Source organism: Lagopus leucura, unplaced genomic scaffold, assembly GCF_019238085.1.
Source record: "Lagopus leucura isolate 7727_CA_CO unplaced genomic scaffold, USGS_WTPT01 Super-Scaffold_100009, whole genome shotgun sequence".
Lineage (NCBI taxonomy): Eukaryota > Metazoa > Chordata > Aves > Galliformes > Phasianidae > Lagopus > Lagopus leucura.
Genome location: NW_024962266.1, coordinates 20,501,624 through 20,527,421, shown reverse-complemented (window position 1 = coordinate 20,527,421; position 25,798 = coordinate 20,501,624). Strand labels below are relative to the sequence as shown.

The 25,798-nt window shown below is 40.3% G+C and overlaps 1 protein-coding gene across 8 annotated transcripts in view; it reads right to left on the bottom strand.

Annotated features, from left to right (window-relative positions):
* MAST2 (microtubule associated serine/threonine kinase 2) overlaps positions 1 to 25,798 on the bottom strand; it is a 187,017-nt gene that overhangs the window by 121,753 nt on the left and 39,466 nt on the right. For 6 of the 8 annotated variants that reach the window (XM_042873336.1, XM_042873337.1, XM_042873338.1 and 3 more), the window contains one exon: positions 24,384 to 24,526. In XM_042873336.1, the coding sequence (XP_042729270.1) occupies positions 24,384 to 24,526 (143 nt within the window). Of the gene's footprint in view, positions 1 to 2,301; positions 2,643 to 15,296; positions 15,309 to 24,383; positions 24,527 to 25,798 lie in introns of those variants that run through there. The other 2 variants (XM_042873340.1, XM_042873342.1) reach the window with 2 other exon arrangements.

The window sequence follows — 25,798 nt, the reverse complement described above, 5'->3', positions numbered from 1 at the left end:
TTTATTATTATTATTTTTATTTTTATTTTTTTATTCTCTGTGAAGCTTTTAGGATTATTTTTGGAACTAATTAGCACAATCATTGATGTGGGATGAAAACCGTTGCAATACACTTATCCCTCATTGTTATTATGAAGATGACTGCTTTGGCCAATGAGGTGTTAGTGTGCCAATCCTGCGTGGCACAAGAGCACACCGAATTAACTTTTCTCTTTCTTCACAGTACACAGGCTTTAACCTCAACCACACGCTTGAAGGGCTGACAGCAGGCAAAGCTAAACACCACCAGAAGCACATTTACCATGAGACACTCCACAGAAGCCACGGGGATCTCAAGTCTAATGGCAGTATTCCCTTCCCATTCCCTGCCATGATCGTTTCCAGCTCAACAGCAAAGTAACGTCTTCCAGAGCAACAGAGAAAACAGTTTGGGTTGCTGGGACCTTAGGAAAGCTGGGGAGCTTTTTCTGTCCCATCAGAGGTGCAGAGAAACAGAGGAGAGGCATATTAACTCAAATTCTTCATTAAACTTGCAACATCCATGGGTCAGTTCCAGGCCTGTTGCTGGTCACAGAAATAACCAGAGTCTGCCCCGACGTAGCAGTTCACTCCATTGGTGTAACAAGCTGCCCTGGCTTTCCTGAAAACACTTAACATATTTACTCAACTTTAATGTGTTTCTCACCATGCTTCAAAACTGTAAGACTTCTTGAGTGAAATCTTTACCAGTGCAATTAATGTTATTCTCCAGTTAAACCTCCATCTACGTTGTCAAAACAAACTTTCGTTATAGAAATATCCCATCCCAAATCTGTGATACCATAAAGAATAAAAATGAAGAAAAAACATATTAGAATTTTTTTTTTTTTTTAATTTTATTTCCAGAGTTGAACCAACTTCTTAGATAGCATTTACTATTAAGGAAGGTATGAAATATTTTACTATAATTTTTCCTACTAAATATAATAACCACGCCCCCACAGGCCACACAGATGCAACATCTCAGACATTCTAAGCTCACATTCTAGGCTCTGAACAATCAACACACAGGGAATGATTTAGATTTTCTCTGGTCAGGAACAATTTTCTTCACAAAGTCCCAAGTAATGAACACATCATCACTGAAAACAATAGTCCCAATCCTATATACTTCAGTTAAAGAAAAATGGAATGCAAGATGTTTTATGCTGACCAAATGAACTAGCACATCATAGCAGCGCTGTGATTGATGCAGCACATTATGTGAAACTAGATCTCAGAAAAATTAATAGGCTGGCACAAAGAAAAATCAAAACGTACAGTAACTAAAATGGTGAGACAAAGCACATGCAGGTAGTGCAACAGTAACACCCTGATTACTTTAAAGCGTCCCTAAACTATGAATGGTAGCATTTCAAAATGGTGAATTCACTTGCCTCAAAGGAAGTGAAATTAACTGTGCCTGTCAGCTGTTTTGTTTATTGTTTAATGGACAAGCTTCATGGTCTATAAACAATTATTTATGCCAGCATGTATGTAATAGGCTATATCACATTACAATGCAAAAAAAAGGAATATGGTGCTTTCAAGCAAAAATTGATTCCATTTCCAGTTCACACCAGATTTGGGAGCTCTCTCACTTCCAGCTATTTTACTCAGAGAGAATCGGCTCTGCCATCACACCCCATTGACACTGACACAGATCACCACATTTGTCACAGCACTGCAATTTCACAAAACTTCACTGGGATGTTGAAGCTTAAAACAAAACGCAGGAGAATCTGTGTCAGCGTAACGACAGTTGTTGAAAAAATAGATAAAAAATAGATATTGAAGAACTGCTTTTCTGTAGCACTGCATCTGTATTTGGATTGCTACGCATCTGAAGTAATAAATAAGCATAGCTCTAATAGATTAAAAATACTCACTCTGCTTTCTCATTTAATTTCTAAGTAACGCTCAGCTAAAATGGCTATTCTGAGGCAAGTCAGAAAAGTCACTTTGCAAGGTTTAAAATACCTCCAAAAACCAAAGTTTCAAATAGAGGTAAGCCTTACAGTTCAGACGTTGCCTCTTTCCATAAGAATGTTTTTCAAAAGGCTTTACAAGACTGAAATTTAAAGCAAGTTAACAAAACGTATTTTATAACTTCATGCAAAAATCTTACTTCTACTGATGAGTATACGTGCACTAGGTGAAAACAAGCAAGCTTAAATGCTAGCACTGCACACATACTGACTTGATTTACCATGAAAGACTGTCATCATTTCTGAGAACGCTGACGCTGCAGGCAGCTGCACAAAACAGACAAGTTGCACTTACCTGCAGCCCTCTCCTCCGCAGAATACTGGAGTCATCCATATCCCCGCGGCGCTGCCTCCCTTGCTGCTGGCCAGTTTTGCTCCCTAACTGTTAGAGAAGTCCATTATTTTCAAACTTTTTCTCCCTCTCCGCCCCTCCTCCATCCACTCTCTAAAAATAGGACGCGGTCTTTCACTCCCCTGTCATGAAGAACAGCAGCCAGGGTCTCTGACTATTTGTCTGTCAGTTTGCCTGCCCCTTTTGTGACAGATTTAGCAGGTCGCATTGGAAAAAAATCTGTTTGACTTCCCTAAGTCTTTCCAAGGTTGGATGTCTCTTTCCCTTCATATACACAACTGTCCAGAAATGTATAATAATCCACAGCTCCACATAAGGCCGAAGAGTGGAATTTAATTCAGATCCCCCACACGCTTATTTCTGCTTTCTTTCCATGTACTTCAGCTACATAAGGGATCCGCAAACTGCAACAGCTGCCTTCAGTTACCGATCATAATAAGCTCACAAAATCCAGGTCACATTTCATTAAAAAAAACCTGAAAAACCTGCACACTCACACAGCTAAAAAATTCATTCTGTGGACAGAGAGGGAACGGAGCTATTTAAAATTAGAAAAAAATCACAATGAAACAATATTAAATTTAATTTTCCCAATTCTGAATTCCTCTGCTCCTTTGTATGACAAAGCCCATGTCAGAGATACCATCGCACCCGCTTTTGTTTCGGCTATCTCTGAGGTATGCTGCTCTCCTTCTCACACGCAGCAGGCACGGCGCATTCTTGAGCTTCTTGCTGAGATCTTGCCTCTCTTAGGTGCTGAGGGGTCAGGAACACATGTTGCAAGTTCTGAACATGTAAGAATTCATTCATCTATTCATCACTGACAGAGCTGTCTTAAGAAAGCCTTCCCTCTTCGTCATCCATGGCGGAAAGGCAAAAAAAAAAAAAAAAAAGGAAAAGCAGCCCTCAGCTGAGAATTCTGCAGCCTGCCCTGCAGTTTCTGTTTGCCTGTACCTTCAACTCCAGCAAGGTCAAAAGAGACTTTCTCCCTTGCTGTACATTATCTACATTCGCGTATTAAAATAGGAGCTGTGCTGAAAAAGAAAAGGTGTTAAGAGCTGCAGCTATTGCAAACAGCCCTGGAATAAACAAAAACCTAGATGCATTCATCCCAATCGCTGAGCATCTCATGGAATCTTTGTGCTACCCCTGTCCTTCCTCTGGCAGAGAGGGAAAAAAGGAGATGCTGCAAATATCGCCAAGCGCCGCAATGACCTACAATTTCTTAGCGGAAAGCTAAAGCAACAGATTTCATCCCCAGATAAAAGCTTCAGAAGAGCCTATTTATAGTTTCTGAATATAAATACTGTATTTAAAAGCAGCCCAACTTCAGCCTCTGCAGGATTTCAGCAGGCACACGCAAGAAACCAAACTTCACCAAGAGCTGTGTTTACGAGGGGCTTTCAGCAAACGCACCAACAATGCGCCCGGAGCGGCGGCTGCCGAGCACGGCTCGATGAGACGCTGCTGCTCCCACAGTTGTGACAGCTGCAAACCAAAAACGTCTCCATAAAAGCACACAGGTTGCTGGTGCTTAACGGAGTAGATATTTACACGGAAATCTTTAGCTGATCTTCACGCTAAGTGACCGAGTCACATGAGCTAAACGCATCATTGTAAAGTCAGCTGAAAGCAGATACAACTCAATCCCATTCACCAGGCTTTCTCTGATCCTCTGCAGAGCCAGTGTGGTCTTTTATTGTGAGCAGCTAATAAATCCTCATCTCGCCGATACCTCCTTCCATCTGCCGATTTAAACAGGCGAATGCTGAATGAGGTCTGCGGAGCCTTTGTGAGCTCCCCAGCAGGGCAGGCAGGCACGCAGGGCTGAGCGGGAGCTCATTTGCATGGAGTATACTGTACGGGATAAAAAGCTGTGCTGCAAACAACTCGGTGAGCCGCTTGCTTTTAAAGGCACAGGATCTGCTTTTGCAAATCCAAGTGGGAAGCGTGGTGCCAGACACACAGCTCCGCATGCGAACTTGAGAATGTGGCATCAGGAAGAACAGCAGCGGGAAAATGCAGCTCAAGCCCCCAAGAAAAGAGGCTGAAACCTAAGGTGATTGGATTTCTCGACTCTGATAATATTTGTGAGGGATTTCAGTGTTACTTCCTGTATTCTGCCATCAAATAAGCTTCTTCAGAAAACTAATCCTATGACCATGACTGCACTTTGCAGAAATCAGCATCAAATAGATTCTGTTTTCACATAAAATCCCACAGAAATATTTTGGCACGCGCAGTCACATCCATTACATGCATTTTGCTGTTTACGTTTGTCTGTAATAAACTTTATGAGTATTTATGGTAGGCCATTAGATTAACTGGATCATTGATTTTCCTTCTTGTCTGAGGCCACCTGGACTAAAGAAAATATACTGGGAGGGGAAATCAAGCAATCTGAACAATTACACGATACCTTTCACATGGTATTTTCTTCCCAAACCAACCATTAAATCAAACACTGTAAGGCTGATAACACAATAGCGTATATTTATAGTTCCTTTATATACATATAACTATATCTAATACAAATAAGTTCCACTTATTTCTACAATAAAATTGGAAACATTCTGACTAGCACATAAATATCTAATCCTTCCTGGATTATTTACCTCAATACTCAGGCATTGCCAATTCTCAGAATGTCTTCACAAGTGACTGATAACTGATTGAGGCTGGCACGGGTCTCAAAATATCATGAGAATCATCTGTTCTCTTCCAAGTTTCAGGCTTTCTTGAGGAGAATGCTTTCAAGTTGGCTGCCTGCCACACTTACCCAGCTCCTGCGGCAGGGATCCCAATCAGAACTGCTGTGAAGAAGCAGGCATGGTTTCTCCTCCAGCTTCTTCTCCCCTTCCTTTCCTCAGAGCAAACAATTCTGATTGTAAATGGCAGATCAAAAACCTCCACAAGAAAATCTTAAGTGTGGTGACTACCTTTTGCTTCCCTCCTCTTTAACTATTGACAGTCACCCCTTTTCCCCTCTTCTTCCTTCCACAAAAGGAAGAAAACCCACAAAAGCAATCAGGAAAAAGGGTGGGAGAGGAGATTCGGTGCCATCCTTTGACAATCATTTGAACATATTAAGAGATCTGCAGATGAGTTTCCAATCAAAGATGAAAATATACCTGCAGAAAAGATTTCACTAAGATAAGCATTACTAAAGGATATTAAAGAAACCAAAGTACATAAAAAAGAACTTTATCATTTATATAAGAAGTCATACAACAAATTTCTCCAACAGTTTCCAGATGCTGGCACAATTTATGAAGCGTCCAATATCATATCTGCTTATCAGAAGAGAGGACTCACATAATCTTCCAACCCTTTAAGAATTAAAGTATCTACTTAGCATTCAACCTCACTCAAGGGAAAAAAAAAATATATTAGCCTCCCTCTTTTTGGCAGTCTTTCTGAAGTTACTGGTGAATAATCTTTGACAAGCTCCTAACTCAATGCTTCCTTCCTCTATTGCACTAACTGAAATATGGGGAAGATTTTGCACCAAGGAGAGAAGATGAGGAGTAAAGGTAGTGAAGTACCAGGATCACCTGGACATCATTAACCAATTCCAGAGCTGAACCTCCTCACTTCCCACTGAAATCTTAAGTAGGGCACAACTGAAAAAAGACAACAAAAAGTCAATGTAGGACAATTTACATTCTTTGAGAAACTATAAGCCAGATGTACTTGTATTCCCCTGTTGTGCATCAGGAAGGAAAGGCAGAGCTGTGCCAAAGGCTTAATTCTCAGCACTTTTTCAACTAATGAAGAAAAAAAAAGTGCCAAAAAAAAAAAAAAAGAAAACCAACATACACACAATTATTTTCTACCACAGTCTGAAATGGACATCATGTGACTTTCTGTATAAGCAGAAAATAAGTTTTTTTCCAGTGACCTTCTCTACAGAGCCCCAGATAAATAGTGTTTGGCTGCAGCATTCTCTGAAAAAAGCTATTCGTTCCTGACTCGAAGGCATCAAAAAATGGAAAGAGCCTTGACCTTCCAGCAAACATGTTCCTGTAATGGCTAGCTTGATGAGTAGGCAAGGACAGCTTATCAACTTTCCAATACCAGGTGAATTAAATGAAGCCATCAGCCCTTTCCAAACAAACAAAAGGAAGTAATGCTTCACACAATAGCCACATTGTAGCATTTCTTGCCATAAAAAGCACAAAAAGTTCAGCAGCGGGGCTAAAAGCCTTCCGACAAATTCATTGAAGAATCCGCCAAGAACTCTCAAAACAGAAAAGTATGCTGAAGATAGAAAGCCACAAACAGCTACAAGTATCCTGGGAAAGGATTCTGCCTTAGCAGCTGATTGCAGGTGTCTGTCGGAGACAAGTTAATGTGCTAACCCAGTGTAACTGTTCCAGGCCACAGAAGCTGTGGGTGCCCCAGCCCTGGAGGCATTCAAGGCCAGGTTGGACGGGGCCCTGGGCAGCCTGGTCTGGTGGGTGGCAGCCCTGCCCACGGAAAGGGGGTTGGACCTGGATGATTTTTAAGGTGCCTTCCAATCTGAGCCGTTCCACGATTCTACATTCTTACTCACATGGAAGGTATGTAAGTGGTATCTAGTGAGAACTGCATCCTAAATGACAAACCCCACAAAGGAACTAGGGGTAGCAGAAAAGGGGTGAATTGAACAATAGTTCTGAAATGGGGGTGATAGCTATGACAATTCACATAAGCATAGAACAGATCTTCATCTTACAGAACAATCTGAAAGTTTAGAACAGTTCCAATAACTATGTCTGAAGATGACCAAAGTTTTCCATCTGATAACTGCAGTATAATCAAAGGAACTGTTCTTTCAGTTTATTCTATAGCCCAAGGATTTTTGAATAGCAGTGAAAGACAACTAAAGGCATACCAATTTCACAGGATAGTAATGACCACAGGAAGACGCTATGAAGTTGTTCTGATGTACAATGAATCTTACAACAACTGAGAAGCTGTGGAGCTATTAACCTATTACTCACATTTTCTAATCACCAAAGAAACTACAAAGGAGGGAGATAATTAACAGAGGAATCTGTATCTACTATATTAGCGTGTGTATATACACGTGCACTTCCAAGCTTCTATACAGATTTACACAACGCATTTTAGTAGCACCCACTCAATACTTGTGGAAAATGTTTCACCCAGCTTATTAAGAACTAAAATACGAAGAGCAATTTGTTTTGTTGTGACTTTGTAGCCCTTTCAGGTCACTGCATCCTGCTATCTTCTGAGGTCTGTACCACTGTATCAGAAAGGAAACCTGCAACTACTACAAAAGCAAAACCAGTCAATGCTCCCTTGGCAATCAGATCATTACACTGTGCACCAAAGCTTCATGTACTTCCTAGTCTAAATGAATTCAACAGCTGCACACCTTAAACTCATAACTCCCAAGTTCTAAAACCAGTGACAATTGACAGCTCACCCAGGTGACACATTCAGCCACTCGTGATATTCAGTATTTGCTGCAGAAATCCTCTCAGTACAACTTGGACCCTGTAACCTGGAGATGTGGTGTGGAGGAAGTCAACAGCACACAAGATGATCCAATGAAGAACCATCCATTCATGGATCACTTGCCACACAAAGAGCAAAACCAGATCACAATAAGCATAGATTTTGGTTATCTATACAATGCTTTTTATTGTAGGCTTTTATCATCAAGAAAACTTTGGAAGAACAATTCCCCAATCTAGCACATTCAGATTAAAAATACACATTTTTCATGATTCAAAACGCTTCTTTTTCCTCAGTAAAAACTAAAAAACAACCGGACACCAAGCAGTGGCAATCCTTAAAGACATAACATTTCCTCACACCACACACTGCCTGCTGTGAAAGATCACTTTCCAGAAGATTATCAGCTGTCAATTTCAATGGAATCTTTCCCTTAAATCTTTGGTGATGTCTGCCTGTGCAACCAAAATGAGCCAAAGATTTGACTGCCAATATGAAGCTTAAGTATTCTGGGGTTTTTATTTATTTCTTTTGATCAAGCTATGTTTATCTGGAGATTTATAAACGTATCCCTTTGAGACAAACTGACAGGCTACCAAAACAAGGTTGGTTGATGAGGTAACTTTAAAAAAAAAAAAAAAAAAAAAAAGAAACTTGGCAGTCAACCAAAGGAAACTCGCCTGACAGCTTGTCTGAATTGCTCCTGGATTTCCTGCCTATTTACAAGAGGCAATTTGAGAAACTAAGACCTTTGGAGCAAAGCCCTGCATTAACAATGAATGGTAATAGGAAATCATTCTGAACCACAATAAACTCCGCTATGAGGCTTGGTTATAGGAAGAAGCAATGAAGGAAAAAACCCGCCTAAAACCCCCAAGGTTTACACCGTCATCACGCTTTTGCATGATTTCAGATCCTTAGGCTTGGACTCCTGTGCAGAACTGCCCCCTCCCCCACTCGATCCACCACGGAAGGCAGCACCACTCATCTGCCATACAAATGTAAATTTGCTGTCGACAAGGGTGGAGGAAATGGTTCACTCAGCTACAGCCCAACTGCTCTCATCCTGTACCATAGACGGTATATGCAGAAGAGACACAAGCTTCCAGACAGAAGTAAGATCCTTGGCTGAAGCCCCCTGGAAAGCTAACATCTTTGGAAAGGAATCTTCAACTAAACTTTAATATTTACATAAGATGTTATACTCACTATGTAAACGTTCTTGTTCTGGAGTTAAACTGGCATTAGAACAAAATGGAAACTAGCTGCTCTGATGTTACATTTCAAATACAGTTCCTATTTTAAAATGAAACATTTCACGATTGGTGGAGAAGTTATCACTGCAAATTTGAGCGTTAGGAAATGGAATTCCTGTTCAGTAAGTGCAATGACACAGCCAACATCAGGGCTCCTTTACTAGATTCTATCACAGCCCTCATGCTTTACAGACATGGACTTCAACATCACCGATGAATACCTTTAATCAGGATATGAAAGAACCAAAGCTCAAGGACCCAACACCAATTCTTGTCCCATTTTGCCAGTAAAAGCTATTCACATTTACTGAAAAGTTCATAGAAACAACAAAACTGGGAGTTTTAAGAATCTCATAGAAAAGACACTGTGAAGCCACACACAGAAACTGGTTCTACAAAAGCTACAAAATATGGATGGATTGCCCATCGAATGCAAGGTATATGAAAGCAACCTCTTTCCATAAAAGCAGCAGGTAAAAGCAGTATGAAATGTCTGGATTTCACATTAAACAGAAAAACACGTCAATCACAGTTCCTGCAAATTATAATTACATCTTACTACAAATTCAATTCATGCACACAATCATTTCCATGCCGTTACAACACAGCCATGTCCAGCAACAACCACTGGATAAGAACAGATGTGCTTGGTTACGTATTTACAGCACGTGCCGTTTAGAGAGTTCAGACCTGTGGCCAAATTACTCAGACAACACCGAGCTTCAAAGTTGAAATCTTTCTGGGGAAGAAAAAAAAAGAAAAGAAATCTAAGCTCCCCAGTATGAAGTTAAAATACAAGATTCACTTGTCATTTGAATTGTCATCTTGGCTTTTGTCTCAAGAACTGACAGGAAATATCAATGTGTTAATTGAAACAAGCACTATGCAATCCCCAGGACATCTTTAGCATATGTTTCCTTATAAGAACTGAAGAGCTTTCTTGAATTTTTCAACTAGAACCTAAGGTTTCCATTTTCAAGCTAAAAATGCAAACAAAAATGTTGCACATTTACACAAATATGTATTTTCTCAGCAGTATCTTCCCACTAGACAATATTGTATCTGTTTTATGATCCCAAAAAAGAAAGTGGAAGCATGGCAACAGTTGCATAAAAGCACTGAAAAAACCTTTAAAGCTGTATTTCTCTTCACAATTCAAGAGGCTAGAAAATAAATCAAATTAGAAACCTAGCTCCATGATGGAACATTCTTAAAGATGAAGGAGAATGAGCTAGTGGATGTAACAAGGCAAAGCTCAATACTCAAAGCTATCATAATTTAAAATTAGACATAATTATCCTTAACAAAACCAGGCACTGTGGAAAGGGGCTTTGGAACAGCTGCTCCTCTTCAATTTAAATGCTCATTTGTTTTACATTGACCTAGAAATCAGTATCCTCCTAACCAAAAGCCAATTAGATAACAGTCTCTCTTTCAAGCTTGTAGAATACTTTTTTTTCTTTTTTCTTTTTTTAATGTCTTAAGTCCTGAAAAGCAAAGAAATCAAATGCAGATGATGCCAAAAGCGCGCTTTGCACTCACAGCCAAATCTGAGGGTTCCTCTTCTCCCTGCTTTCTGGATTTACAGCCCAGGGAAGCCCCTTGTCACTTCCCTGCGCTAACATTTCAGTGCAGCTCAGGGTGGGGCAACCACAGAACGCTGCAAAAAAAGGCACATGGAAATATCTTCCATTAGCTGCATCAGCTTTCCGGCATTCCCTCTAGCAAACTGAGGGCAAGCATTACAAGAAGTGTTTACAAAGCTGTCCTTCCAACACTGCCCAAAGTCAGGTCACTAACATCAATGTTTTTAGAGACAGAAGGATATAAAATTCTTTCAATACTTACGAGTTGCTTCTCAAGCAGCAGAATTAAGAACACCAGGTTTCCTGCAGGCTCCATTTTGTTTTTTGTTACCTTGCTTCCTCCCATGCCCTTTCAGATGCAAGGTCAGCTCTCCAACTTCACCTGCACGCTCTGGGCCAGCACATCCCCAGCTGACCGCAGGGCCGCGCGCTCTGTGACATTTGCGTCAGCCAGCGCTGTCAAACCACAACAGGCAGAACCACAAAACTCAGAGAGAATGCACGGAGGTGGCTCCTACTCTGCTCCAATTCTTATGAAATTGCAATCGCAATTATTTTTGACATTTCTTCCCCTCCTTAAGCCTGGCTAAAAACGGCCAGCGGCTTGCAAGTTACCAGGAAAGAAAGAACAATTGCTTAAACTTTGGTTTCCACTGCTCAATGTTTCTTGCAGCCGTGACCACGCGCACCACTGGCTTCAGGGAAATTTGTAAGCAATGCCAAAGCGTGCCATGTGCACCCACAGAGCTGTTCCGGCTCTAATGAGACAAAATGATGGTGAGAGGCAGTTTGATTACAACCAAATACAAAGCCGTAACACTGCCTGGTCTTCTGAGTCTCGGCATCATCACTAGAGGAAATTCTTCCTGTGAAAGCGGAGTCTTTTTCATACACATCAACAAAAGCAGCTTCTCAGAAAGCTGGTAACATACTGAGTCTGACAGGATACAGGACAAGGTTATGATAGCAAAAAAATAAACTAAAAAACAGAATTCAATTCTACCAAAACATTAGGTCTTCACAGAAGAAAACAGGCCATCACCAATGGCAATCCACAGTGATATGCCGAAAAATCATCTGCTAAGGCAAAAGGCTTAATATTGAAAGGAATCTTCTGGAGTTGCCAACATCGTCAAGTAAGAAAACACCATATTGGCAGAATGATCTCATATCAAATGCAAATCTTCACAGTCACGTGGAATCGAGGGAGACACTTTCCAAAAGAGGCAATGAAGCTGAAGAAGAAGGTTTCCATCTGAAGTCAATGAGGTATAACACAACTGAACAGAAGCTAAGACGGAAGGATGCAACAACAACAGCATGGTTCTAAATAAACCACAAAGCTCTCTGACATCAGCATCAGTCTATTGTAGAAGTCTGCTCTGTTTTGTGCCAGCTGGAGAAGCCTCACTCCTGAATTCCCCACACTAGCAGCCCACTTTCCCTCTTTTTACCACCTGTAATGCTCCTGCAACAAGCAGCACAAGGGAAATGTCTAAAAAAGCCCATTCCTGCCCTGCCAAGCAAGAGTTAAGCAGAAAGCAGATTATCCAGGAGGTTTCAGCAAAGCCCATACGATGTCAATCCCAGGCAAAATAATTATTTTAATCCCGTATCAACATTTCCAATTAAAGCACAAAAGTAGAAGTAACATCAGTTGTTGAGGTTGTTATGGAAAATAAGGTTCCAAATACATCACTGCAATTTCTGAGAAGAGTTCTTAGGTGCTTTTGGATGGTGTCTGTGTGTGTTAAAATACTGCCTCTGCTGCTGCTAACTCCATTAAAAAAAAAAATCTCTGTGAAACAGCAAAACTGTCTGATTAAGAACCAGTCATTCCATTGGATTTTAAAAAGTAGCTGTCAGAAGATGAATCACTACTGAATAGGACCATTTTGTGTCAAGAGAACAGTCATGCATATAAGATTATTCAGCATTTTAATTGATGACCTAGAAATAAATATAAAACCACTGATGACAAACTTACTGTAAGAGCAAAATATAAACTGTGAGATCAGCACTGTCAGGGCTATGTGAATGACTGTAAGGCTGCTCTATTCACATTTTGTTTACCACAACCCAGTGGTTACACTGCTAAGAACTGGGAGTCAGGCAACTGCAGCACAAAGAGAACAGCCACACGGCCGATTCCACAGATCTCTTCTGGGTCTCCTTTTCTGCTTTTGGAAATACCAGTACTGCCTTTGCCAGTTTTCGGTTCTTGTCTACTGAAATTATGTTAAACAATAGGTTACACAGCACAATTAGTAGTTTACATTTCACTCCTGAATTGTTTTTAAAGCTGTGTCAACCTCCTTTATCCTGTTAGTAACCACTTTCCCTTTAACCATTCTTAACTCTCATTTGCAGGTGGGAAGGAGGAACTCAGCATTTCTGTGTCTCTAACAGGAGATCCTTAACTCGGTTCCCTGGGGACTATAGAGATGCAGGTCTCTGCTGAGGTTCCTTGCTCCCCAACAATGCTTTTTCATCCTAAACCAGGTTGCTTACTCGAATTTGAATGAAACTTCAGTGTGGTCTTTTTTTGTGTGTGTTTTTAATTTGCTTATAAGCTCTTCCTGCATATATTTTAGCTGCTACTAAAAGCTGGATTTTTGACTTACATTTTGAGCTAGAACTGAGCACAGCTAAGACTGAAAGCAATGTTGCCAGTGTCTCAAAGTCTACGTATAAGTAACTGAAAACTGCCACTAATTTCATTCTACAGAGGCTGAGCTTCCTCAGCACACTGCAGTCAGCATCACTTCCCCTGGTCCCCAGTGGGCAACACAGACCCCAGGTTACTGCTACTTAATTGGATCCAGCTGAGGTCAGAGGGCTCCCTAAACATGCAGCAGCACTCAGCCACAATCCCAACATGCTTAGCCTTCCTCACATATTTTTTTTTCTTTCTGAAGACAAAATGCTAGAACACAAGAACTAGCTGTAAACGAGACAGCCAGAATTAGGTCAGAATTCAAGCATTTTATATGATTAAAGTAATTATCTGAAAAACATAGCAAACAAATTAGTTATACCTGTGGTTGGTGGATAATATTATACACTTCTCACTACGTTGGACAGAGGGATTCAGCAGAAAATGCCAGCTTCTAACAAAAAGGGCGAGCTCAATTATGCAGCTTGGATGAAATGGAGTTTAATAGAACTTCATCCATTTTAGTTAGCACAAAATGGAGTTTAACCAACCTTTCACTACATGCTCCAGAATGTGAAATTGCAACCACCTACTTTTAAACCTCAGGAACCTGCTAGGGAAGTTTCCTGATGTGCAAAGAAAAGCAAAGCTAAAAAAATTACTTAAGGTTGCCTACAGCCATTCTCAGATGGAGATTCCATATAACACAAGCAAAGCCTGACATACAAGACGCGTCGATAGTAGGACTAAAAAGGAAATCAGAGAGCAGATAGAAGGGTGTGCATCATTAATGCAGTGGTTAATTAAAGAAGACAGGCACCACAATACTTCACTACAAGTTGTAGTAATTTTAAGAGAAAGCCAGGAACAAGAGCAGTTTCACTTTTAGGTAAAACCGACCAGAGGAACTCAGCAGCCAGAACGATTACAGAAATCCACAACCTCATTGTGGAGCTGATTTTAATGCCCAAATACCCTTCCAATTAAGTAGATTTTAATCTATTCTTGACACTTTATGGGGGAAGTTGGTACACAGATCTGTCTGACAACAACCCACATGGAACAAGATCCTTCAATCTTCTCAGTGCCTCATGTACACAAAGTTCTGCTGCCATTTTCTTTTTAAAACTAACCCAAATGTAACTGGCTGCCAGATAATCTTTAGCACAAAAGAAGAGAAACATTCTATTACCTTTGCTAGACTGTCTTCCTGGAATGAAGCTGGTGTTTAAATGACCAATGCTTTGCTTGTAAATGTTACCTGATATTTCTACACACTCACATCAGCCATGAGATCTGATTTTCCTCCTATTCTATGTCTGGCATAAGTCAAACATTTCTCAGTCTGCAACAACTTCAGCACAGTATGTAAACTGCATCAAGAAAATAAATATGTCAGCAGACAAATCATCCACTAGAAAATAAGATGTCATTGGAAAGTACATTATTTTAAACAGCTTCCTGTTCAAACAGGATTGATGCTGATGCCTAATCAATATGATCTGACAATGCTGGCATGGTACTTCTCCTCTCTGTTCAGATGCACCTGAACTGATACACACTCATATGAACTGTTTCTTTTAAGAACATTCAGTTTATTTTGCTAAACTTCTTTATTTCATTAGCCTGCTTTGTTCTAATTAGATACATCACTTCTAAAGGAAATCTTAGATATGTTTTCAACTCAGAACACTATTTTTACTTGATTTTGAAAGCCACATGTTTTGAGTGAATTAAAACAACAAAATTGCCCTAAAACAACCAGTTATGTAATTTTATATTGCAAACTGTCATTTGAGCAGAATCAAAGAGCTTATGGGTCGAAAGCTCATGATTCAGAACACTGTTCATTTATAGCAAGGAGATACTACAGAAACAGACGTTGCATGAGACCCAGTTACTGTGGGATAAAAAAAGCCAGATGCAAATTTTAAGCAAAAACTGTGATACAAGATACAACACTATAGCTTTTACCTGAACATTTCCAGATTAGCTGATGACAGCACAAAGAAGCTAGAGTGAAAAAGCACTAAGGAGGTCACAGCAGAAGCAAACTGGCGCACAAAGCACTTTGAATTCACAGCTCTTCTAGTTACTCTTGCATGGAGAGAATGGATTTTCACTGTGGGGAGTTTTGTTCCTGCTCTCTGGAGACAGGGGAAGGAATGGGAAAAACAAAACCAAGAGCTTTTAGAAGAACACAGTAGGAGGACCTCAGCACAGGCAGGAGTCCTACACGGGTTCTAGCTCACACCACACACAGCACAGTATGCAGAGCTGCAAACTGGCAGCCAAGGCCGACAGCACTGATGAAATGAGAGCAGAACGCCTGACCTTTGTCTTCAACCTTTGGATTCTTGACACAACACTAAACACACCATACACTTTCCTTGGCAATGCTCCTCACGTAAATTAGTTCTATTATCAATATTTGGAAGATCCAAGATGCGAATTGTCCAGAAGCACCTCCACAGTTAGCTATCTGTAACAAACAGGTAATGATGCCTCTTCTAAAAGGCAATGTGGAACCTGTGGTGTGTGCTACAACCAGATCTGTGCAAACAAATCCTCCAGCACTGCTCTTTGTTACAGGGACCCAAATACCTCTACTTTTGAGCTGAACCCACCTTAGGCTTGAAGTCGCACATTTTATTTAAAATCCAAGGCAGAGAATTTTAATTTCAAGCTTCACACAATGATTTATTTTCATGGACAAATTGTGCAACTCTGCAACAAGAGTTCATCATCTGACTACTTTTTACTGCTGCTGTACTACATTAGCACATTAAAATAATGAAGTTCAAACATTCATATCTTCAAGTGGGGCTCTGTGGCTTCAAGCAGCTGAAGAACAAATGCTGCCATTAACCCAGACCTTACCCCTCCAACAGGCACCAACTATATTAACAATGTTACTCAATCATGAGGTCATTGTGAGAACGTGCGAGTCTCAGCGGATTCCATTACAAAGCAAAATTGGGAGATTTTAAGAGGATATTATTTAAGATACAAAATTAAAACCTCTCATTAAGTTATCTCCACAGCTCATTTAATTTACTGGGCTCAAGAATTTTTTAAAGGTTATTTTAGGTTAATTACATTTTACATTCCTTTATGACAGATCTGGAACTCAGTACTTTTTCAACCCTCTGTTATAAACATTTTCCCCTTGCCAGTAACTTAAAGTAACTTAAAGTAACTCTGGCACACACTGTTGCATACCAGCAATACCATCTCAACACGACACCATTTTACATTCATGATGTACACAGAATCTCTTTTTATTTTTACCCCCAATGGAAACTTGGTCTCTGCAATAAATAACAAAAGCAAGAAGCACCTCTATCAGTCATTCCACATTATTTGCTGGTCAGGCAGCTCAGGTAGACTGCTTTGTTTCAGACAAAGTGTCAGCCAGCAAAGGGAAGAGCTACAGGTCCTGCCTTCAAATCAAGCTTGCTAGCGTGACAGCTTTCTGCCTGCATGCACATCTTCTCACACAGAAGGACTTTGCAGTTCCCACCTTTGAAGAGTTGAGGCCCACAGAAATGCCCGGATTGGCAACAGCAGTAGAAGACCTGAAAAAGACCGAGGTGTTTCCTGCTTTCAACGACTGATTTCTGAATCTAAGCAATAACTGTAACAGAATCAGAAATGAGTGATGCAGGTACACTACACAGAAAGCCCTGTCCGTTTGAGTTCTCCAAGCATTATTCACCTGAGCTTCATAGGAAGTCTGTGAGCTACAATTTATTCCCAGCGTTACTGACGACCAAATGATTTAAGCTCCCTGTATCCTAGGTTATCAAAGGTCAGGTATCAGAACAGTTGCATAAGTCTCAGACTTTGGTGCCCTGCTTCAGTTGCAAGGCCAAACCAACCTCTGCCAAGAGATATCACCTCTTCTCCTCCAGTAATTACAAGGCAGACAGGGCTGCAGATCAACTCTTGGGCAAGATTCCGAACTACAGCTGGGCAGAGGTGAGGCAGAGAAACAACCACACTCCATGCTCCTCAAAGCAGTCAGATGAGCCCTCACTGTGCTTCTGGAGCTGGAACTGTTTGCTTGGGACAGCACTGCACGCCCTGGAGAAACTAAAATAAGACACTGGAGCAAAACACGCTGAACAAAAAAGTGGCAGCCAAACACAGCAGATTATGCTCCTTTTTACAGCATTTCCAAAGCTTTTTACAGCATTTCCAAAGCTTTTTTTTTTTTTTTTTTTTTTAAGTCAAGGACTGAGGGGGCTTTTATCAACATCTTCAAGCTCAAAACCATTTGCATTACTGGAACGAAGCACTTTGAAACTCAGACAACCAAACTATTGCATGCTTGAAGACAGACCCTCCTATCCCCTACCACACCCTAGGAAACAGTTACCAGACAGAAAAGGTAGCTATATTAAAACACTAAATGCAGACAGCTCACTCACACTCTTTCCATAGCAATATCTACTTAAAACAAAAACAAAAAAATCACCAAAATACACGAAGCTACTTCAGAATATTTTAAATTTGAGATTCTTGCTGCTTGCACTGCTATGTTCTTGCGTAAAGGTCAGAAAGAATCACCTAACACTTCTGGAACAAGGCACCATTCCAGTGACAAGTATATTCAAAATGGTCTGAATTACTCCCTGTATTTTGTCTCAAGCCCCCCAGAGCTCTGCAAACAACAAAGCTCATTTTCCACACACGCTACAGCAGTTTCTCACTTCACACCTACAATAGCGCTGCTGTCAGGAGCGGAACTGGCTGCGTGTGCCAAAAATCAATTCAACATATTCATAGACAAAAAGTAACACACAGCATCTGAAGATAATGAGAACTGCAATCATTCAAACTGACAGTCCAGTGCCTAACAATTATCACAAGGCAAGTTTTATGAATTCATAGTTTCCTATGATGCCAAGCCTCAGGTTACACAGAAGAGCGTTCAAATTTTTCTTTTGAGTATGAAGATCTCCTTTGAGCCAATGAGTTCACTCCAAAATGAAATTCACTTAACAGAAAGGAGTAAAAAATAAAAAAAGCTGACCTGAAAAGACTGCAGTTTGTTCACAGTGAGATGTGTGCACTGTACATTAAGTATAACTTTGGGTCAGAATTTATCGCAATTATTTGCTGTCTTTCACTCAGATCACATGAGTTCTTTAGAATGACATTTACTGGTGAAAAACCTATCAGGATTATCAGTTCTGAATGCCACTGTGAAGCACACGTTCCTGAATTGGTCATGAAAATATGCAGAATTATAGCAGATACGCGCTTTAGTTTTCCCACCAGGGCTGCCTTAAAGCTGTGACAAAGATAAATCTCCGCAAGCATTCTAAGCGCTGCCCAGTGCTCTGAATTCTTAAGTATGTTCAAAAAAGCTCTTCTGCAATTTGCTCGTAGTATTGTCTGCTCCTCTGCAAAGTCCTCACTCTTCACTGCTCTGCATTGTCAGATTCAAGTTTCTTGTCCTCACTTTGAGTCTTACCATTCAGTTCATCACAACACGTTCAACCCCTCCCTAGCTGGAACTTCCTCCCCACTTCTCCCTCAAATCCAGTTCCTTCAAACCAAGAAACAAGCTTAGACATTGCTTTAGTTCCTCAAGCAACACTTACCTTCTATCTCACCTCCTCACAGCCACATCTGCCAACATTTACAAAACTTACCCTCTCTCAATTACTCATCAGAGACTTCATAGTGTAAGCAAATGCAAATTTTTCATTAATATCCATAAACTTAGTCTTAACATGACCTTAATTTGGAAACCCACTTACTTCCAATCTCACATTTTTACATTTTCCCCCTCAACTACTATTTTAAAATGCAATTTCCATGAATTCACAAAGTAATGAAAATATCCATGCATTCATATAACCATGGGTTTCTGCTATCTTCTACTTTGTCAACAATATAAAACTTAAATCCCACTTCTGCAATCAAGTGTTGAAAGTTCTTTACTCCTTAGATCAAGTATGAAGTCTTCATGAGCTGTAAACCTGAATGAGCATTTTTCATTCACAAGTTTCTCAAATGTGTTCTGCAAGAATTTTCTTTCGAAACAGTATAAAAAGATGGAACTTCACATCACATTGCACTTTGCCAGGATTTATCAGTTGCTAGCCTTTATGGTGATATTGCACCAACAGGAGCTACAGTACACTGGAAAACAGCTATTGCACTTCTTTAGATAACAATGATGTCATTTTGTGCTGAAAAATGCAGCTCACCGTGATGAGATGGAACCTCCAGCACTTCAGCACCACCTAGCAGTTCACACGCCAAAACACAGCCTGGCAATGCAGATTCTGACCCAAAAAATGCACAAAAAACAATGACTTACGTAACCACAAAATAAAAACATCTTGTCTTGTTCTTACCTGTCCCAACCACCAATTTTCTGGTAACAGAAAAACAACACTGCAAGCCATGGTATTTTGAAATACAAAACTAATTCATACTCCAGCCAAAAAATATATATACAGAAAAGCCAGATTACTAGCAAGAAGTTACTGCTGAACACAATCCCATGAATAACATTGCAGTGCTTCAGTATCACTAACACCAGCATCTCTAAGAACATTTTAGCAATAGTTTCTTAAATCTTGGGGTTTAATTTCTTTTATTTGCCACATGCCCACCAGCAGATGGCAGAACAGGACTAAAAAAACCTCACGAGGCTTTACAGATATTAACAATTGGTTTCAGTCTTAAAATGAATTTAATGGGAATTATCTAAAACACCTTAAAGGAGTTAAAAAAAAAAAAATCTAGAAAATCAACATTGACTATTCTCTCCTCCATCTACTGGGCTTACCTCATCTTGGACACCAACGTTAACATGCCATGGGGCGAAGTCCCAGTTACCTCACTGCCAGCAGAACTCCTCACTGCCCTGAGGACCACTTGGCCCCTTCCACTGAGTACTGCCAAATCCACAAGGCTTTCAGTAAGTGAGCCTTCAGAACAGACACAGCTGAGCAGGGAGCATCACAGGCTCAGTGGTATTCAACACAGGAAGTTCTCTGGTGTAACATCAAGTCCTTGCATGTGAGACTTTCTGTCCTCCAGATCCAAAATCCGAGAGGCTTTTATTTTGATAAATTACTCCTTAACGAACAAAACGGGGGAAGGCAAAACGACACACTACAACAGCACGGAAAACACAACTGCATCATTTTGTTGATCAGTTTCCCTGTTCAAGGGGCACAGGAAACTTCAGTTGTGTGCAGGGAGCAGTTTAGAAAACCACAGTTTGTAAGAGGAGGAGAAAAAGGCCCAACATTTTTCAGGGAAGTATCACATTTTCCAATGACAGGCTTCTCTCAAGTGTTTTCTCATCACCACAGTTGGCAAAAGTAACACGTGTGGTTTCTTATTCTTGGAACATCTCTAAGTTTTCCAAGCACCAGACTGTGAGCAATGCATGAAAGATGTCCCTTCCAACTTGGGATATTCTGTGATTCTATGACTGTAATTCATGGTAGCACACTATCAGATTCCTTCACAAGTGCTTGAGCTGCTCTCTAATAAGATGTTGGTAGGCAAGGGTGCAGAAACCACACGTCAGAAAAGCCTTTCTCACCACAACTGTCAATATCTATTTGACATTAGTGTGGTGCATCAGCTGAGCAGCACATCCAGAGGTGACACACTGCAGCAGGTTGCCCAAGGAGGCTGTGGATGCCCCATCCTGGAGGCCTTCAAGGCCAGGCTGGATGTGGCTCTGAGCAGCCTGGCCTGGTGGCTGGTGACCCTGCCTATGGCAGGGGGTTGAAACTAGATGATCGTTGTGGTCCTTTTCAACCCAGGCCATTCTACAATTCCATGATCTTCAACATATAAAGGAAAGGAAACCCACCCTTTGTCCATCCACACAACACATACACACCCCAACTCTGGAATATTAATACCTTACGGCATTGAAATAAACTGCTTTTGGCAAAAGCCATTCATTCAGTTTTGTTAAAGTAAGTGTTTGCAATAAAGACCCTCCCCATCTGTCCTCATAGTACTGTCCTCTCAAACTTTATCCTTTCTGAAATCAGTAGATATTGATGCTTTTTATGCTTTTCTTCATAAGGGAATGCATCCTTATTTCCAATGATTCTCTGTCAACCTAAGCATAGGCCAAGTTCTAACTCCTTTCAAGGCACAATGTCTTCAAGCCAAAATTTCAGACAAATGAATCCCAAACTATTTTCCACATTATCTGTTTCATATATACACACTTTATACACATTTTCCCACCCATCACCATTCTTCCGTTTGGTTTTTACTGCATCTGGGTCTTGAGAGCAGACAATGCCCAAGAATTCTCTCCCTCCCTCCATTTACTTCCTTGGATATCTCAGGGATTTAAAAGTCTTAAATATGGAATAAAAATCACAGGATGTTCCCCACCAAATGTCATTCTACTACAATGAGAGCCATCTGTCTTACAGTAGTGATGAGCTTTGAAGGTCATCCTCCAAAATCCTCACCCACATACTTACAAGGCACAGAGAAACGTTCATCATCTGTCACTCCACAGCACCAATGCTCAGCATTCGGTCTCTGCAGGCTTCCTTCAATCAAGAATCAACTATGCTATGCAGACACATTGATCCAGACCATCACACATGCAAAGAGCTGAAAGATTCTAACAGTAAGTTGTGCTTACAAAATTTAGCATGTTAAAATGCGATTTCCAGTTCTTGAGCTGTTGCTAATAAGTAATCCAGCTACCACTCTTGTTTCTGAAGTTGCAAACTATTTCCATAGCTACTATCTTTAATTCATTGTTCCACTTTGCAAATACTTTAAATTTGAAGAAAATGCAATTTAAACACAGCAAACAATGCATAGGATTATTAGTGCTTGGAAGAAAAAACAAAAAATGCTACTGAGTGCCAGCAAAGCCATTTAGCAAAGGAAAACTGATATCTACAGGGCTATGAAGTGGGGACGCAACGCACACAGCTTTGAGCACTGTGCATTCCCAGTACCACACTCCCAGTTTCTCCCTAGCATCCATCTATTGTATTAGTAACAAATAATAAGAGAATTAAATGCTTCAACAATCAGGGCTGGCACATTAAAATGACACTGCATTACTGAACCTATTCATCTCCTAATAGAGCTATTCTTCTAAGAAGATTAATTATACTGGCAAGAAACCTTTTGCTGTTCTAATTTGTGAAACATACTTCAATACCACAAGCATATTAAAAGAGCTGCAAACATACAAGCAGCACCAAAATCCCAGGACTCGCTGCATTTAATTAGGAGTTCATCTTATGATCAGCTCTTTATTCATTGCTTCAGAAGCCTATTCCATACAAAAAAAATTCGAGGCTTAATTAACTACAACTGTAATTAACATACAGCCCACCATAAAGTATACAGAACTAGGAAAATGGCTGCAGACTTCAGTTCCTAGCAATAACACAGAGGGACAAACACTGGATTTATAGCTGAATTTGTCTGCTTTCATTAGATTATTATTTTAAAATAAATCATGGACACTGCGTATCATATCAGAGCATTTGATGGACAGCACAAACTCTGCCATGGCAAACTGAGAATACAACTTACTAATATGCAGCATTCAATGCAAACACATCTGCAGCTCACTGAGTTGTGCAGAGCTGTTAAACAACAACGTACTGCTCCAAATTGTACAAATGAGAACAGAGCTTTGTTTTAAAGCACAGCTATTTTCATTAACTTGAGCTATAAAGCTTCAAGGCATTTGCCTACCACTAGAGAACAAGTCTGTGCTTTAATGCGTTGTTTTTTTCATCCTTAAGTCCCCATCAGACAAATACTTCGATGTTCGTGTGAGAATTTGTATTTTCTATTCGTACAGTGCAATAAGGACCACTGCTAAGAACAGATATTTGAGGCAGACTGATAGAACAGTACCTACTGACGGGCACCAAACTAAAACGTAATACAACTAAATCAAATCAGCACAGTAGCTCATCTAAAAAAGCTAAGTGCTAATATGTCACTGTAAAATCAAAATTAGTTTTAAGCAACACAAATGCATGGCTTTTTTAATTGTAAAGATTTAAGTTTCTTTTCAAACCCACAGCAGTACCAAACTGCCTAGGATTCCCCCCAAAAGTTTGAGGGGTCACAGTCTTAGGGCTAAATATGAGGTACACCCTTTTACTTAAGGAATCATTGCTTCTCAACAGTCTTACAGAATAAGAGATGTTTACCAAATTACTTACACAGCCCTGGAAGGCAGTGCAACTGACAGACCACTTCTTCATTTCAGTAACACTTGTTAAACAGACAAGGCATGGAAATTCAACAGAAAAAGCTTCTAGCTTTGCTTTACATTTACTGTTTATCAACACCTCATGTTGCATATATGACTGCTCACAAGAAGCTGACGGATGCCTTTTCCTATTCCTGTGCTTTTCTTCTCACACTTCAGAATGTAAAATAATTAGAGGAAATAAGGAACATCTGAAAACAAAAGTTATGTTGCTTTTGGTTTGCAGCAAAATCATGACTACAACCCGTTGAATTTCCTTCCCACACAGAATGCTCTGCTCTTAGAGAATGCTAATTGAACAGACGTAGCTTTCTTCAGCATTCTTCATTTCTACCAAACGCCTTTGACAGAAACCATGCAGCAAAGCAGATGTCAGCTCCAGATCTCCCATTCCATGGACAGTTATCCCTTGCAGCTTCAGCCCCCTAGCTGCTCTCCAGGGGAATAAATCAAGGCAGCTACTCAGAAAGCTGTTTCCCAATTAAAGCTGTTTTAAACGGTCAGGTTCTCATGCTCCCATCTCTCTTTCAGGAATCAGCTTAAGAAGCATCAAGAAGGAGATTCCTCACAAAGAAGTTGTTCTTCACACATACATTTTTTCCCTTTCCAGCTTTTTGTCAAAAAAAAAAAAAAAAAGTGAATACACTCTCTCTAATTCACCTCCAACCTAAAAAAGCGTACGTAACATGAATGAGACAGTCATTCATAAAGAGAGGGAGGTAAACGAACCAAAGCACGGGATCACACTACTTTTGATTTACAACACAAAATCATCAAGTCTACGCAGCCTTACTCACCAGACCAGCAGTAAGTGAAGGAGCAGACTGTCCCAGAGACTGGTTTCTCATGCGGACCAGGTTAGAGGTGTCTCCAGGCGGCTGCCAGATCGTCTGTCCCACTCCACTGTGGACACTATTCGATAAGGGAAGCAGCTGCTTTCCTTTAGAAACAAAAGCAAAATACCATCAACTTGCTCTCAAAAAAATTTCCAATTCCACGATACAATGCAGAAAGCAAATACTGCATGTGGAAAACAATCAGTAAATAGAAAATGGATTCAAAGTTTCAATAAGCTAGAACTCGTAAAACAACGTTACCTGTGAGCTCATTACCTCTGCTAGTATTTTTTTTTTAATAGCTTACTTTCATTGTTAGGCAATTGGCAAATTCAAAACCTTTTAGAAACAGACTTCTATCTTTTATGCCTTTCTATACCTCACGCAGCTTAAAAAGGAAACATCATTTGCTGCCAGTTCAACATTTTGCTGCCCTATAGAGAGAATGCTCACACTGCAAAGTCCTTTAAATGCAACTTTAAAAAAATCTGAAGACAATATATTCATAATTTAAAATATTACCTCTCCTAGATAACCTAGCCAACCAGACAACCCTGCTTTCCCCACCACTGCAACATTCAGCAGCAGATTTCATTCAGCTGTGAACAGAAATCAGTGTATATTTAATCACTGTTTCATTCTGGATCAGGGATCAATATTTTCTAACAGAAAATTCATCGGTCAGCAGCATCACATCATCCCAAAAGCAAAACATTCTGTCACCTTCCCAAGCCTCCTTTACATCTGATTAATGTAGATGCTTATCTCCCATGCTGTGCACACAGCAGAAGAGCAGCTCCTATCTCAAGAGGCTCACATCATTGCACCTTGCTGCAGGAAGTACAGGAATCAATTAAAAGGATCTGCTCAGTGTATTTTCTCTAGTCAATATAACTCTGTTTTTAAAAGCAACAAACAGTAAATTTCCAGAACAAGAGAGAAGCAAAGTCAAAGTCCTGACTGCACCAAGCCTGAAGTGTCCTCTTACATGCAGTGTTATTCACAATAGGAAGACAGAGACTAGTGGTTAAAACACAAGTGAAAAAAGTATTTATATTGGGTTTCCATTCTTAGCTTCCAAATGACTTCCTCTGTAACTCTGGTCAGTCAGACTCTGCTTCAGTTTTACAGTCTGCAAAATTTTCCTTAAAATTAAGATTGGCAGACTAAATTAATTTCTATTTGCACAGCCCAGAGATGAAACGCGGGCTGTTGATGGTACACTACCTTAGACATCATCTCCCACACTAAAACAATGCATGACATTTTAGAGGCACTTATTCACACAGGGGAAAAAGACAGACTGATTCCCCACCCCTCCCTCCCAGGCCCGGTGAACAGGGCTGCATCTGACAGATGATCACATGCTCAGGTTC